At 38.8% G+C, this 16,546-nt stretch overlaps 1 protein-coding gene across 7 annotated transcripts in view; it reads right to left on the bottom strand.

Annotated features, from left to right (window-relative positions):
* The window catches only part of TRIM37 (tripartite motif containing 37), a 137,262-nt gene extending 120,964 nt beyond the window's left edge, over positions 1-16,298 (bottom strand). For 2 of the 7 annotated variants that reach the window (XM_045488211.1, XM_045488213.1), the window contains exons 1-4: positions 15,824-16,281; positions 14,018-14,119; positions 4,880-4,920; positions 877-993 (exon numbers count right to left, since the gene is read on the bottom strand). In XM_045488211.1, coding sequence (XP_045344167.1) covers positions 877-993; positions 4,880-4,920; positions 14,018-14,119; positions 15,824-15,844 — 281 coding nt within the window. In that variant the 5' untranslated portion in view covers positions 15,845-16,281. Of the gene's footprint in view, positions 1-876; positions 994-4,879; positions 4,921-14,017; positions 14,120-15,823 lie in introns of all 7 variants that reach the window. The other 5 variants (XM_045488207.1, XM_045488210.1, XM_045488206.1 and 2 more) reach the window with 3 other exon arrangements.
* Between the last annotated feature and the right edge of the window lie 248 nt (positions 16,299-16,546).

Below are 16,546 nucleotides of genomic sequence, written 5' to 3'. Positions count from 1 at the left end.
CTATGGAACTGTATGCTTAAAAATAATTACAACAGTAAATTTTATATTTTATATAAGTGTATTTTACTACAATAACAAAATTTTTTTTTAAGTTTCTGTTGCCTATAAAAGAGACATACTGTTGCATTTCTTAAAAAGATTCTCACTGGGGCCCCTGGGTAGCTCAGTCAGTTAAGCATCCGACTTTGGCTCAGGTCATGATCTTAGCAGGTTTTGAGTTTGAGCCCTGCACTGGGCTCTCTCCTGTCAGCATAAAGGCTGCTTCTGAACCTCTGTCCCCCCTTTCTCTCTGCCCCTCCTTTGCTCATGCTTGCTCTCTCAAAAATAAATACACATTAAAAAAAAAAGAAAAAGTTTCTCAATAATGGAGTACACTGAGCTTAGAGAAAATACCTAAATGTGTCTACATTTTATTTTCTCATTTGTAAGTAATCTGAATACCAAAAAGAAATTAATGAAAGTATAAAAAAAACGGCATATTAGATACTATTTGTAAGCTCATTTAGCATATTTAGCATATTTCCATAGTACCAAATTTAACATAGCTTTTATAATAAAGGAAATTTATCAGAACAATTCTTTATCAATGGCCTATATGCATCTTCAGCAGACCAAGGGGAAGAGGGGCCAGCTGACATCAAGAACAAAGAAGGGAGATTTAGCAAACACTAGCAGTTCCACTCCTTTTATCAGAGGCTCTAATAAAAGAAGCCCAATCAAGAGTTAGAAGGGTCTTTCAAAATAGTGATACTGATACAATGCCAAGAGAAAAATACTTAAGTGTTCACCTATAAAATGAAAAAAAATTTCAATAGTGTCGTTAGAATAACACCTATCAACATCTATGAAATACTCAAACACAAGTTGAGGGCATACTTGTCCTTTTCATTTTCTTCATGTTTGGTGAGACTGCAGAGTTGAAGAGTATCAAGCTGCTGGGTTACTTCTTCTGCCCAACGACAGTTTACTAGTTCTCGTAGCTGGAGTGGAGCACTGGAGAAAAAATATGTACATATACTCCAATTCAGGAATTTGAGATTATTTTCTAACATAAACACATTCCAAAGGTAAATATGTGAGATGATGAAAGTGCTATCAATGGGGAGAATCCTTTCACAATACATACATACACATATCAAATCATCACAAGGTACACTTTAAATGTCTTACAATTTTATCAGCCAACTATACCTCAAAATATTAAAAAATAGAATTACCATATAATCCAGCAATACCACTTCTGGGTATATATCAAAAAAAACTGAAGGCAGGTCTTGAAAAGATGAACACCCATGACCATAGCAGCATTATTTACCTTAGCCCCAAAGTGGAAGCAATCCAAATGTCCATTACCAGATTAATGAATAAATGGAATGTGATACATATATATGATGGAGTAATAATCAGCCTTAAAAAGGAATGAAACTCTGAGGCTCCTGCGTGGCTCAGTGGGCATCCGACTTTGGCTCAGGTCATGATCTCACATTTCATGAGTTTGAGCCCCACATCAAGCTCTGTGCTGACAGCTCGGAACCTGGAGCCTGCTTCAGATTCTGTCTCTCCCTCTCTCTCTGCCTTTCCCCTGCTCACACTCTGTATCTCTCTCTCTCTCTAAAAAATAAACATTAAAAGGGGGCGCCTGGGTGGCTCAGTTAGTTAAGCATCCGACTTCAGCTCAGGTCATGATCTCACAGTCCGTGAGTTCAAGCCCCGCGTCGGGCTCTGTGCTGACAGCTCAGAGCCTGGAGCCTACTTCAGATTCTGTGTCTCCCTTTCTCTCTGCCCCTCCCCTGCTCATGCTCTGTCTCTCTCTGTCTCAAAAATAAGTAAAAACATTAAAAAATAAATAAACATTAAAAATTTAAAAAAGGAATGAAACTCTAACATATGCTACAACATACAAAGTGAAGGAAGACAGTTGCAAAAAAAAATTATCAAATAAAAACATACTCAAAACAGAGTTCACAACATATTCATACCATATTACTATTAAAATAATAACAGACTGAATGAGAAGTATGGTTCGCAACTTATTTTTACATTAATGTCATTTACAAAAAACATTCCAATTACAGATTGAATTCTCAATACCTTAAAGTTGTACTATCCAAAATGACAGCCACTAGTCACAAGTGACTATTTAAAATTTTAATTATTTTTTTAAGTTTTTTTATTTTTTTGAGAGACTGCAAGCATGCACAAGCAGGGGAAGGGCAGAAAGGGAGGGAGAGAGAATCCCAAGCAGGCTCCACGCTCAGCACGCAGAACCCAACACGGGGCTCAATCTCACAACCATGAAACCATAACCTGAGCTGAAACCAAGAGTCAACGCTCAACTGACTAAGCCACCCAGGCACCCCTAAAATTTAATTAAAATTAAATAAGAATAAAATTTCATGGGGCTTCTGTTTCCCAGGTGCTCAGTCGGTTAAGCAACCAACCTCAGCTCAGGTCATGGTCTTACAGTTAGTTCATGGGTTTGAGCCCCACATTGGGCTCTGTGCTGACAGCTCAGCCTGGAGCCTGCTTCAGATTCTATGTCTCCCTCTCTCTGTGTCCCTCCCCTGCTTGTGCTCTGTCTCTTTCTCTCTCAAAAATAAAATAAATATTAAAAAACAATTTATTAAAAAAAAAATAAAATTTCATTATATAGTCAAACTAAATATATTTCAAGTGTTGAACTGCCACTGTTGAACTGTACCCAGTGGAATTAAACAGCAAAGTTACAGAACGTTTCCATCATTACAGAAAGTTTCTGTTTGATAGTGCTGGCTTTCTTAAAAGTTAATATAAAAAAAGTAAACAATACATGATGAAAATGGGCAACAAATGAGATGAAGAAGTAGTTTAAGCAAAACAAATATAACTAAATATGCCTCAAAAGATGTTCAGTTTCAATCATTTTTTAGAAAAGCATAATTATGGGGCGCCTGGGTGGCGCAGTCGGTTAAGCGTCCGACTTCAGCCAGGTCACGATCTCGCAGTCCGTGAGTTCGAGCCCCGCGTCGGGCTCTGGGCTGATGGCTCAGAGCCTGGAGCCTGTTTCGGATTCTGTGTCTCCCTCTCTCTCTGCCCCTCCCCCATTCATGCTCTGTCTCTCTCTGTCCCAAAAATAAATAAACGTTGAAAAAAAAAAAAAATTTAGAAAAGCATAATTAATTGGGCCCCTGGGTGGCTCATTCAATTAAGCATCTGACTCTTGGTTTTGGCTCAGGTCATGATCTCATGGTTCATGGGTTCAAGCCCCTATCAGACTCTGCACTGATAGTGCAGAGCCTGCTTGGGATTCTCTCTCCTCTCTGCCCCTCCCCAGCTCACACACACACTCTTGCTCTCAAAATAAATAAATAAACTTTAAAAAATAAAAAAGCATATTAAAAATGAGATACTATTTTTCATTGAATGGAATGACAAAAAAAAAAAAATGACTGGGGCGCCTGGGTGGCGCAGTCGGTTAAGCATCCGACTTCAGCCAGGTCACGATCTCGCAGTCCGTGAGTTCGAGCCCCGCGTCGGGCTCTGGGCTGATGGCTCAGAGCCTGAAGCCTGTTTCCGATTCTGTGTCTCCCTCTCTCTGACCCTCCCCCGTTCATGCTCTGTCTCTCTCTGTCCCAAAAATAAATAAACGTTGAAAAAAAAAAAAATTTAAAAAAAAAAATGACAGATTGATAACCAGTATTGGCAGAGGAAAAGGCACTTTTATATCTATTATTAGGAACGGTAAATGGTAAAAACCTTTCTTCCAATGTAATCTGGCACAATTATATGAAAAAAACAAAAGTGGAAATTATTTAAATGTGTCTGAATATAAGCATATTAAATAAATCAACATACGGTCATACAGTGGATTATTCACACTTTTTAAAAAAATGACATATATGTACCTATCTTCAAGGAAGGTCCCACCATATTTTACATGAAAAAAAAAAAAAAACCCCAAAATACAATTATATCACATTTGGGTATTTTGAGAAAAATGTATACGTATCAGTATACTCTTAGAAAAATGTCTAGAATACATAATAAAATCTAACCATCTCTTTTCAAAGTGTTATTTAATGAAAAGATTAGGCAGGGAGTATCAGAAATAGAAGTCTTTTTATTTTATTTATCTGTATTAATTAGAAAGTTGGAGAACTTTTCAGTTGTATCTTAATTATAAAAATCAAGAAGTTAAACAATGCTTCTCTAAAAGATGGTAAACAGGGGCACCTGGGTGGCTCAGTCGGTTGGGCATCTGGCTTCGGCTCGGGTCATGATCTCACCGTTCGTGAGTTTGAGCCTAGCATCAGGCTCTGAGCTCTGAGCCTGGAGCCTGCTTTAGATTCTGTGTTTCCCTCTCTCTCTGCCCCTCCCCAGCTCACTCACACTCTCTGGCTCTCTCTCTCAAAAATGAATAAGAACTTTAAAAAAATAAAAATAAAAGATGGTAAATAACGTACTTAATGCACTCTACATAATTCTTTTATTTTATTTTATTTTTTTAATGTTTATTTATTTTTGAGAGAGAGAGAGACAGAGTTCGAGCAGGGGAGAGTCAGAGAGGGAGACACAGAATCCGAAGCAGGCTCTAGGTTCCGAGTTGTCAGCACAGAGCCTGATGTGGGGCTTGAACCCACGAATCATTAGATCATGACCTGAGCCAAAGTCAGACACCTAACCAACTGAGTCACTCAGGTGCCCCTGCGCTCTACATAATTCTAAGTCAGATAAATTAGTTCGCATTTATCTAGACAGATTGCTTATTTTCTTTTCAACTGTATGTACAAAGAGGAGAAATGTGACAGAATGTAAAAAAAAATCTGAATATTAAGGCACACTTTAATCCCATCACCTTGCTATTTTCCAAATTCACAAATAATCATAGCAAAACACTTACCGGCAATGAGGACATTGAGCTCTCTGCTCTGTCAGCCAGCGCTAAGGAGGCAAAAAATTAGATTTTGATTATAGAAAAATTATTACTTTAATTTGTACATATTGAATACTTAAATACAAAATTTAATGAGTTTAACTCTCTAGTGCTTGTATTAATTACAGAGATACGTACAGAAATAGCATTCAATCTACTCTCTCCCTCTCATTATCATTATGATGGGGACAAATTTTCAAAGGGACAGAACTAATTCCAAAACAGTTAAGAAGCTTTTCTCTCATAGGAAAGAAAGTGATCTTAAGAATATGTGATTATCCCAAGGAAGATGTTGATAATCTTCACAAAATCAGTAATAATACAGTAACCACCACCCCTGAAAATAAACCACAGTGATGATTTACTTCCATCTAATCTCTCATAAAATCCCTGAGAAAGTCTAAGGTATTACTAAATTCCTTTCTGAAAAGCTAACTAATTTTGAATATGGATTATGAATTATGGATATATACATTAGACCTAAAATATGAATAAGCAATACAACAGAACTTTACATCTTAAGAGCTCTACAGTCCAGTAATGTAATTATAAAAAGCTTTTATAAGAGAATATCTCCACTAAACTTCAAATTCTATTAATTGTTTTAATTATTACTGGATAGGGAGTAGTTTTACACCATATACAAAGGAGATGTGAAGATTATTTGAATACCTTTCCAAAAACAATAGGATCATGGTTAAGCTTTTTAAAGTCAAATAATTAACTCAGAAATGAAATTCCCAAGGAAACCTTAAAGGACAACAAAAGGTTAAGAGATAATAAGGACAAAGGTACTTCACAGCAAACAATATAAAGCTGGAAGAAAAAGAAAACAGACACAAAAGGATTCCTCTATTCTTAATAACCTTGAAGATTATTTCTTTGGTCCCTCAGCAAAAGTAAGATTTGGGTCAGGTTTCTTCCTCTCAAACAATGCTCTGCTAAATCCATAGCACTCTTCTAGGGCTGGTTTCAGCCCACACCTCTCTTGCCTCACCTTCTACCTCACTCTAGGGAACCCAACAAGGTTAAGGCTTTAGGTATATTTATTTCCTCTCTCTCCCCAGGATATTCTTCAACTATATCATTCCTACTCATTCTTTAGATTTCAGTTTATGTCACTTCCTCCAGAAAGCTTGCCCTGACTCTCTACAGACTACCACAGCAACCTGTACTTCTTCCTTTATTGTGCTTATAATACTTTATTACACTGACTTATTTATCGGTCTCCTCTGCCCTGCCAGACTATAAGCTCTCTAAAGGTTGGGACCACGACAGGGAGTGACCAGTCCATATTTTTAAATATGTCTCTCCATTCCAGTCAAAACAGGCTTATTGCTACACTATACACCACGCTTGGTATATTTGTGTCTTTGCTAGTATGTCCCCCCCACCATGTGCTGTCCCATGGGAATGTCCAGTAATTAGGTCCATAAAACTTTCCTAACTATAACAAGCTAGTAATCTTTCCCATCTCTGAATATTTATGGCATTTTTACCTTGTATTCCATAATCTAACTTAATCACAAAATAAATATGGTAATTTTAATACTTAGGGAAAAACAATATTTCTCCCAAACCAAAACCAAAGATAAGAACGAGCAATACAATATTAATGCACAAGAAGAATTAAAGAAAATAAAAATTATAGTAGAGCAATTCCCCACATTCAATTTAAGAATTTCTCTCCATTAAAATGGAAGAATCACAGCTTTAGACAGCATTCAGACCTGAGTCTGACTCCTAGCTCTGGCACTTACTGACTACAAGACACCAGACATGTGACTGAGCTCAAGTTTCCTCACAGGTAACAAGAGAATCAACATACCTAACTCTGCAAGACTGGACTAGGGAAATTCTCAACAAGAGCCCAGCAAATCGAATTCAACAGTATATTAAAAAGACTATACAGCATGACCAAGTGGGATTTACTACCCAGAATGCTGAGATAGTTCAACATACAAAAATCATTCAATATAACACATCACATTAATAAAATGAAGGAAAAAACCCACATGATCATCTGAACTGATGCATAAAAGGTCTCTGACAAAATCTAATATCCTTTCATGATAAAAACACTCAAGAAAAAGGAACAAAAGAGAACTTCCTCAATTTGATAAAGTCCATACATAAAAGATCCAGAGTGAACATCATACTCAATGGTAAACACTGAAAACTTTTTCTTTAAGATCAGGAAAAAGACAAAGATGCCCATTTTCACCACTTCTATCCAACACAATACTAAAAATTTCACCGAGAGCAATTTAAGCAAAGAAAAAAAATACAAAAGCATCCCAACTGGAAAAGTAGTAAAATTAATTGTTTGCAATAACATAATCTTGTATGTAGGAAACCCTAAAGGTTCCACAAAAAACTGTTAATATTAATGAACAAAATGAACAAATTCACCAAAGTTGCAGAATACCATATCAACCCACACACAAAAAAAAACACGTTTCTATATGCTAACAATGAAGAATTCAAAGAGGAAATTAAGAAAATACATCTACAACATCAAAGAAAAAAGTAAAATACCTAGGAATAAACTTAACCAAGGAGTTGGAAGATTTATACATGGAAAACTACAAAACACCACTGAAAGAAAGTCCTAAATAAACAGACATCCCATGTTCATGTATTGGAAGATTTAATACTGTTAAAATCCCAATACCACCCAAAGCAATCTACAGTATCAATGTAATTCTTATCAAAACCACAATGGTGCTTTTTACAGAAGTAGAAAAACCCATTCTAAAATTCAAATGGAGGGGCACCTGAGTGGCTCCATCAGTTAACTGTCCTACTACTGATTTCAGCTCAGGTCATGATCTCGCCATTTGTGATACTAGGCCCTGTGTCGGGCTCTGAGCTGACTGGATAGAGCCTGCTTGGGATTCTCTCTCCCTCTCTCTCTGTCCCTCCCCTGCTCGTGCTCTGTCTCTCTCTCTCTCAAAATAAACAAATAAACACAAAAAAGAAATTTAAAAAAAAAGGAATAAAACTTTAAAAATAAATAGATAAAGACAAATGTTATATGATTACATTTATATGAAGTACTTAGTTCAGAGACAGAAAGAATAGTGGTTACCAGGACTGGGGAAAAGGGTAATGGATAAACGTAAGGAAAGTAGGCATCTCTATCTTTATCCTGATCTTAAAGGAAAATGTAAAGGTACTGCTTCATATCTATGAGAATGGCTAAAATTCAAGACTGAACGTACCAAGTGTGGGCATTAATGTGGAAGAATTAGAACTCTCACACATTGCTGGTAAGAATTTAAAATGATACTATTTTAGAAAACAGTTGTACAATTTGTCAAACAGTTAGATATACATCTACCATGTGATCTAGCTCTTCCATTCCTATTTACTTACCTAAGAGAAAAGAAAGTTTAAGCCCATTCAAATACTTGTATATAAATGTTCATAGCAGTTTTCTATGTAAACACCAAAAAGTAGACACAGTTATGTCCATCAACAGGTGAATGGATAAACATATTATGGCATATGCATACAATGGGATGCTACCACTTGGCAATAAAAAGGAATACTATTGATCCACACAACATAGATACATCTCTAAATAATTTTGTTGAGTGAAAAAAGCTGGACAATGAGACAACATATCATAAGATTCCATTTCTATAAAAGTCTAAAAAATGCAAACTTATCTACAGTGACAGAAAGCAGATCAGTGGTTTCCTAGGAATAAGACAAGTGGAGGGAAGGATTACCAAGAGGTACAAAGAAACTTTTGAGGATTATAAGTATATTCACTATCTTGTAGTGATGGTTTCTCAAGTATATACATTTATCAAACTTACCACACTATACACTTTAAATATGTGCAGCTTACTGTATGTCAATTATATCTAATTTTTTAAAACTCCAATATTAAAAAGAAAACAAAGTCAATATTTACAGGAAATCATAAAATGCTACCAATGCTGAAAATCAAGGAGTCAAAAACAAAACCAAAACTACTTGATGAAAAAGATTGAGGCAAAAAAATGGGTGAAAATACAAAAATAAGAACAGGTAATGATGGAGAATCAACTGAGAGTAACTGGAAGAATGAAAGAGACCTGGCCTGAAAATACAGCCAATGTTCCCACTTTTTGGTATATGCGTATAGAAGCACAAGAGAGTCATAGGTAGAGTGCTGGCCTGGGAGTGAGTCCAGTTTTGGTCTGTCCCAAACTACTAGATAACTTTGGACAAGTCTATTCATGGGTCTGGACCTTAGTCTGTTTTATTCAGTGACACAAGCATCTGGCCTGTCATGGATAATTAAATTTCCATGGTCAAATGAACAGAGATGGGATGGAAGAGAAGGGAGAGGGATTCAAATAAACAATAATACAATTTGGTTGGGTGGAATGCCCAGGTCTCAAGGAACTTTGCTCCTGTAATTATCTCCTCTCCCCAGCATCATTAATTAATCTTTCTCTACTGGTTCACTTTCAATGAGATATTAACCTTTTCAACCCACTCCTTTTTTTTCCCCTTTACATCAAAATTTTTAGAGTTTTTATACTTGCTGTCTTATTTGCCTCCCTCTCCCAGACATCAAGATTTTGTCTTCATTATTCCACTAAAACTACTCATCAAGGTTACCAATGTCCTACACATTCTCAAATCCAATGGTTAAATCCCGAACCAGAAATACAAGACACAGTTTACCTACTCCTCTTTGAAACATGTTTTTCACTTGAATTCTGTGATGCCTCACTCATGGCTCCTTCTTGTTATCTCCTGCTTAATCCTCCTCCTCCTCCTGACCTCTAAATGTTGAGTGACCCAGAGTTCAAAGCACAAAGTCTTTTCCCTATCAGGTAATCTGGTGATCTCATCAAACGCCTTAAATACTATCCATATGCTATTAATTTGATATCACTAACATCCCCTTCCTCAACTCCAGATTCATATTTCCAACTGCCAACCTCTCCAGTTAGATGTATAAAATCTTAAACTTGACATATTTAAAAACAAAACTTGTACATCTATAGCCTACCCAACTCTTCCTCCCCAAATTTCTTCTATCTCAGAATAGAAAACCATTCATCTAAATGTTGTATAAAACTCTCATGTCCCATCTATAAGTAAATCCATTGGCTCTACCTTCAAAACATATCCAGAACTGTCCTATTTTTCACCACCTCCACTGTTACCATTCGAGTCTAAACCAAATTGGTCTCCTCACTTCCTCTCCCACCTATGGTGCCTATAATCCACTTTCTACATAGCAGCAAAAGTGAGTTTTTAAAAATTACTGCATATCATTCAAAAGCTTTCAATGGTACCATTACAGTTAAAATAAAAGCCAAGGTCTTTACCAAGGCCCTAAGCTCCATCTCCAAATTCATCTCCTTTCCCTCTTTCTCTCTTTGCTCCAGACACACTGGCTTCTTTGTTCTTTCTCTCAGGGGCTTTGCTCCTTCTGATTTCTCTGCCTGGGACTTTCTTCCTGTAGATACATCACTACCACATTTCATTCTGGTCTTGGCTCAAATATCACTTCTCAGAGACCTTCACAGACTATCTAAAATAACTAACAACCTGCTCATACCCTCCTCAAAGTCCCCACTCTATACCTTATTCAGTTTCATTTTCTTCATAGCACTTTCTGGTATCTAACATATGTCTATTTACCTTTTTGTCCATATCCCAAGTAGTAAATAAGTCAACTCCCTGGGAAGTCGATGCTTAACTCCAAGTAGATGTGTAATTAGTATTTGTTGAATGAATAAACACATGAATGGTACATTCAGGAACCAAGACAGCTTTAGAAAGAAAGAATAGAGGGGTGCCTGGGTGGCTCAGTTGGTTAAGCGTCTGGCTTCAGGTCAGGTCATGATCTCACAGTTAGTGAGTTCAAGCCCCACATCAGGCTCTGTGCTAACAGCTCAAAGGGAGCCTGCTTTGAATTCTGTGTCTCCTTCTCTCTCTCTGCACTTCCCCCACTCACTCTCTGTCTCTCACAAATGAATAAAACATTAAAAAAAAAGAAAGAAAGAAAGAATAGAACCAGATTATCCAAGTGGTCTGAATATAAAGATAATATTCTAAGGAATTAAGGCAATGAATCCGATAAGGAAAAAAAAATTCCTTATCTTTCTGATAAGGAAAAAAAAATGACATTTCTGGAAAACATCAATATGGCAGCAGGATATAAAATGAACCACAGATAAGAAAAGACTTGGAGTGCCTGGGTAGCTCCGTCGGTTAAGCATCCAACTCTTGGTTTCAGCTCAGGTCATGATCTCATGGTTCGTGAGATCGAGCCCCACCTAGGGCTCCACGCTGACAATGAGGATCTTGCATGGGATTCTCTCTCTCTTCTCCCTATGCCCCTCCCCAGCTAGCAAACACACCCTAGCTCTCAAAATAAATATATAAACTTTAAAAAAGACTCAAGATAGATCAGTTAAAAGCTAACTAGGGGTGCCTGGGTGGCTCAGTCAGTTGAGCATCCAACTCTTGATTTTGGCTCAGGTCATGATCTCAGGGTCCTGGGATCAATTCCCACGTCAGGTTCCGCACTGAGCGGAGAGCCTACTTGGGATTCTCTCTTTCTCCTCTTTGCCCCTCCCCTGCTCACTTGCAAGCTCGCGCTCTCTCTCTCTCTCTCTCTCTCTCTCACTCTCTGGGGAAAGAAAAAAAAAAACAATTGGACCACCTGGGTGTTAAGCAACCAACTTTGGCCCAGGTCATGATCTCACAGTCTGCGAGTTTGAGCCCGCCTCCAGCTCTGTGCTGACAGCTCAGAACCTGGAGCCTGCTCCAGATTCTGTGTCTCCCACTCTCTGCCCATCCCCCACTCATTCTCTCTCTCCCTCTCTCTCTCTCTCTCAAGAATAAACAATTAAAAAAATTCTTTTAATAAAAAAAAGATTATAATTATCTAAGTATGAGGTAATAAAGGTATATATTTCTCTGCTAGGATGATAATGGAATGGAAAAGTAGGACAGATGTAAGTGAAAGCAGAAGATAATAACTGACAGGACTTAAAAATTACTGGTGCCAGGGATCAGTTGGTTAAGCCTTAGACTTTGGATGTCAGCTCAGGTCATGTTCAGGTCATGATCTCATGATTCAGGAGATCAAGCCCTGTATCGGGTTCTCACTGACAGTGCAAAGCCTGCTTGGGAGCCTCTCCCTCTTGCTCTGTCCCTTCCCCACTCATTTATGCACATGTGCTCTCTCTAAATAAACCTAAAAAATATCATTGGTGTAAAAGGTTTCAAGTTTGAATGACTGGCGGAACAGAACAAAAAGAAGTCAAAAAGAATCAGTTTAAAAAAACAGAATTTGATCGGGAACAAAGTTCAAGGTGCTGGAAAGTCAAGGCCAAAGGAATAGATTTAAAAGCCATACACTGAGAAATGATAGTTAAACCTGCAAGAATAAATCAAATTTCCCAAGGTAGATGAAATTTTCCTACTTCTTTTTAATTTTGAGAGAGTGATACAGGCCAATTACCTAATTTCCACAGCTTCTGTTTCACCATTTATAAAAAATAATGCCAAATTTATTAATTGCTATTTTAACAATAAAATATTAACACCTTACAATGGGACAGTACTTTACAGTTTCTAAATTGCTTTTTAGCTTATCTCATTTAATGCCACAACCATCCTGTGAGGCAAATCTTGCTACCTCGTTCTACTGAAGAAACAAGACTGAAGAAACAAGACTAGGAAAAATTGAGTTTCTCAGCTTATGAATGGAAGAACTAGCATGATATATAACCTTGGTCTTCTCCACATGGTGTAGAAGCAAAGAACACAGGCTCCAAAGCCAGACTTCCTGGATTCAAATCCAACTCTATTATTTGTTAGCTGTGTGACCGGAAGCAAGTGATTTAAGTGTTACAACCATTACTCTCGACAAAGGTTTATTTATCTTCCTAAGGCAGAAATAAGGAACCACAGAGAAATTTTGAGGTGAAGAGCATGTTAGATGGCTTTGATTTTCCCAGTAAAAGACAAAATCTACTGCGAGTAACGTGGGCAGGGCAGTTTTTAACTATGATTTGCGGATGTGCTACTGAATCCCTCCACACAAAAAAGAAGTTCTTCTGCTTCACATCTTAGGCTTCCTCATAATGTTCTTTGAGGGGTTCACCTACATTCGTTTTAAAGCCAATGGACTATATTAATCTCTAAACTCTCTTGTACCTGTAAGACTATACAATTTTAATCTAAGCCTCTGAACCCATTATTAGCTTTTTCTCCATCCTACCCATCCAACAGTATGAACTCTGAGTCTCACAGCACTTCGTTAGTGCCTCTTTATGACACTATACATACATTCTTCAGTATAAATGGAGCCCATTATGTCACTTAGATTTAAGCTCCTTCAGGGCAAGCACTCCATCATTTATCTTAGAAGTCTTCAACCCCAAACACAATGCAGGCAACCACTTTACCAGTACTTGTTAAATGTGCAATGATTTAATAAATATATTAAAATTATAATGGTTTTGATTTCTAGACATTTCATGGTAGTTATCTCACCTCCACAGTACTAAGTAATATATGGTGATGGTCTCCCTATTAAGGAACATTCATTTAAAACATTTTTTAAAAGGAGACAAAATGTAAAAATTAAAAAGATAACGAAACTGGGGTGTCTGGATAGCTCAGTTGGTTAAGTGTCTGACTCTTGGTTTCAGCTCAGGTCATGATCTCACAGGTTCATGGGTTCAAGCCCCACATCAGGTTTCACACTAATAGCACGGAGCCTGTTTAGGATTCTCTTTCACTCTCTATCTCACAATAAATAAACTTAAAAAAAAAAAAAAGATAAAAAATATGGTCGATTTTGGGGTGCTTCAATCGGTTGAGCATCCTACTCCAGCTCAGGTCATGATGTCATGGTTCATGGGTTCAAGCCCCACATCGGGCTCTGCTGGCAGCTCAGAGCCTGAAGACTACTAGAGATTCTGTGTCTCCCTTTCTCTCTGCCTCTCCCCTGCTCATGCTCTCTCTTTCTCAAAAATAAATAAACATTTAAAAAAAAAATTTGTAAAGAATATGGTTGATTTTTACAACACATCATATATACACTAAGGGCATGCAGAAAGAAATGCAACTTACCCTGATACAGCTAAAACAACAAAGCTTAGAGCAATGAGGACACAGGCGTGCATCCCGCAACTTCTCCATACAAATGAAACATCTGAAAACCTCCGCAATGCTCTGAAAATAATAAAAAATGTAAGGTACACCAGATTTAGACAACTGAATCAAAAGTAAAAAGCATGCTTAAAACAACACACTCAACATTGACATTAATTTTGGGCTGATATAACCTGTTTTAATAAGTCTTATCAGTACTCGGTTAGTCAAGGCCCAGTGTACCTCAGAACATCTGGAAAAAGTGCTTTTTCTTTCCTAAGCTTCACAGTGGCTCTATTCTAAGGAAAGAACATGAAATGCAAACACACTTGTGCACAAATATTATCACTGAAGCATAAATTGTAATCACAAGAATGTGGCTATAACCCAAATTTCAAAATATTAAATTATGACAGTTAATAAAAAAAAATTAGGACAGTTAACACAGATTATGACAGTCACTAGAAACTTCTTGATTTGAGGATATAGAAAAAAATATCCTTATTATGATGCAGAACAGCTTAAAAAAAAAAAGATGGACTGACTGAATGAACTATAGGAACTTTTTCTGCAATTTCCCCAAGGGGATGGACTGCTTTTAAAATTAAAAAAAAAAAAAAAAAAAAAAAAAAAAACTTTAAAAAAGATACATATACTAACAGAGTGTACTTTGATCAAGAAACAAACTAATTCAGAATCCAGAAATCTGAATTTGCCCTGATACTCCAACCAACTAGCTTTTTATTGGAGCCTGAGATTTTGTTCCTATGGAAAATTTTAGTGGTCGCCCCATGAAGGCTTTGAAAAGAAAAAAAGAAGAATAAATAGAAGAAACGATAGTTTGCAAGCCTCAGATAAATCATTTTAGGAAGTAACTAACAAGAAAACAGACATAATGAAAAGCAACTTATTGTATATTTTATTTTTACCGTACTCACATTTATTTACTCCATCCCAGGAGAATTAAACGCTCCCAAACCAAGAAAACGTTACAAAACCTTTATAACACTTTGCAGGAGGAACTAAGGAGAAAATTATTCATTAGTCCAATCATGACTCTGCAGAACCAGAAAGAACCTGTGAGATGCAGACGCTGGGGGAGGGTAGGGTGGACAATAAGACCATTGGGTGAACTACTTCCAACTGGAGTGCCTGTAATACAGTTGCAACTTACTAAGGACCAAGGTAATGGAAAGCTCAAAATTCGACAACTGTTAAATAATTAGGTCCAATAAGCAATCTTTTTTTTTTAATGTTACTGGCCTTTAACTAAATATCTCAACCATTTGGAATCACAGCTCACAAGAGCCAAATATAAAAGAACAGGTTGTTCCAGAAAACTACAAATAGGATAATAAAAGTATATCCTCATTCAATTTAGGAAGGGCAGAAGTCTGCAAAATGTACGGGTGGGGGAGGAATGATTCCAGTTGGAGAGTTTTGGATCTGCACTTGAACTCCCAAGAACAGGTAGCGAGTGCACGGCACGTCTATCTAATGAATTTGCAGTTTTGCTCTTCCCAGACTGTAGTTTGCAAAAACCCTGAGAATGAGTACCGGTGCCAAGACACCCAGAAAACGCCAGGATACCACCACCTGACAAGGCACCCGAAGAGCTGCGGACCTAGCACGGCGTCCTTCGCACTGGGCCAGCCTTCACTACAACCGCAGCGGCGGAGTGGGGGTGCTCTACTACAGGGAGGGCTAAGGCAGGGCGCCCCAAATAAAGAAGGCTCAGGGGGTAGCGGAGGGAGAGTAACCACCACCCTTCTCAACCCCCCTCACCTCTACGCTCTGTTCATCCATTGCCTCCGGCTCTCGGCGGGGCCCTCGGCGACCCGCGGAGTCCGTGGTCTGACCTATTGGGCGCCGGCCCGAGGTCGCCAGGTCAAATCGCCGACGAAAACCACACCGGCGTGTGGCTCAGGAGGCTCCGACGACCGCCCCACCTGCTCGCCCCATCGCGTCGGGTTGGGCGCCAGCTACCCCCACTTCGCCATATTTATCCGCGCACCCGCCCTAGGGCGCAGTGGGAGGGCGAGCGGTGGCCGCAGCTGCTTCTTCACCACTAAGCCGCCCGCCAGCGACCGCGAGGGAGCCTCGCACCACGTGACGCGGGCGCGCGCGTATCGAACTGCTGCTAGAGCCCGGCGGCGCTGGTCTCCAGCAAAGAAGGTGCTGCAGGGAATTCGCAAACACCAACGGTAACCAGGGCAGCTGAAGGAGCGGCGAAGAGGAAAGGCGCGGTGCGCATGCGCGCAGAACGCGGCGTTAGGGGAGCCGGGAGGAGAGGCGGGCGACTAGTTCCCGCGGTGCGGGGGCGCACACGAGATTTGGCTGCTAGCAGCCGCAGGGCTGCGTGTCTTTGGCCACAGTCTAGCGCGCAAGCGGATGAGAGTTTGGCCCTCGCTGGTCTCCACGCCTCTGCGCCCTTAGGGAAGGGCGGCGCTCCACCAGTCTCAAACTTTGGCGCGCCAAAGACTGGAACAACCACCTGGAGTGCTTGAG

The sequence above is a fragment of the Leopardus geoffroyi genome, chromosome E1 (assembly GCF_018350155.1).
Source record: "Leopardus geoffroyi isolate Oge1 chromosome E1, O.geoffroyi_Oge1_pat1.0, whole genome shotgun sequence".
Classification (NCBI taxonomy): Eukaryota; Metazoa; Chordata; class Mammalia; order Carnivora; family Felidae; genus Leopardus; species Leopardus geoffroyi.
The sequence above is the reverse complement of the archived record's forward strand: the minus strand, read 5'-3'. Positions and strand labels throughout refer to the sequence as shown.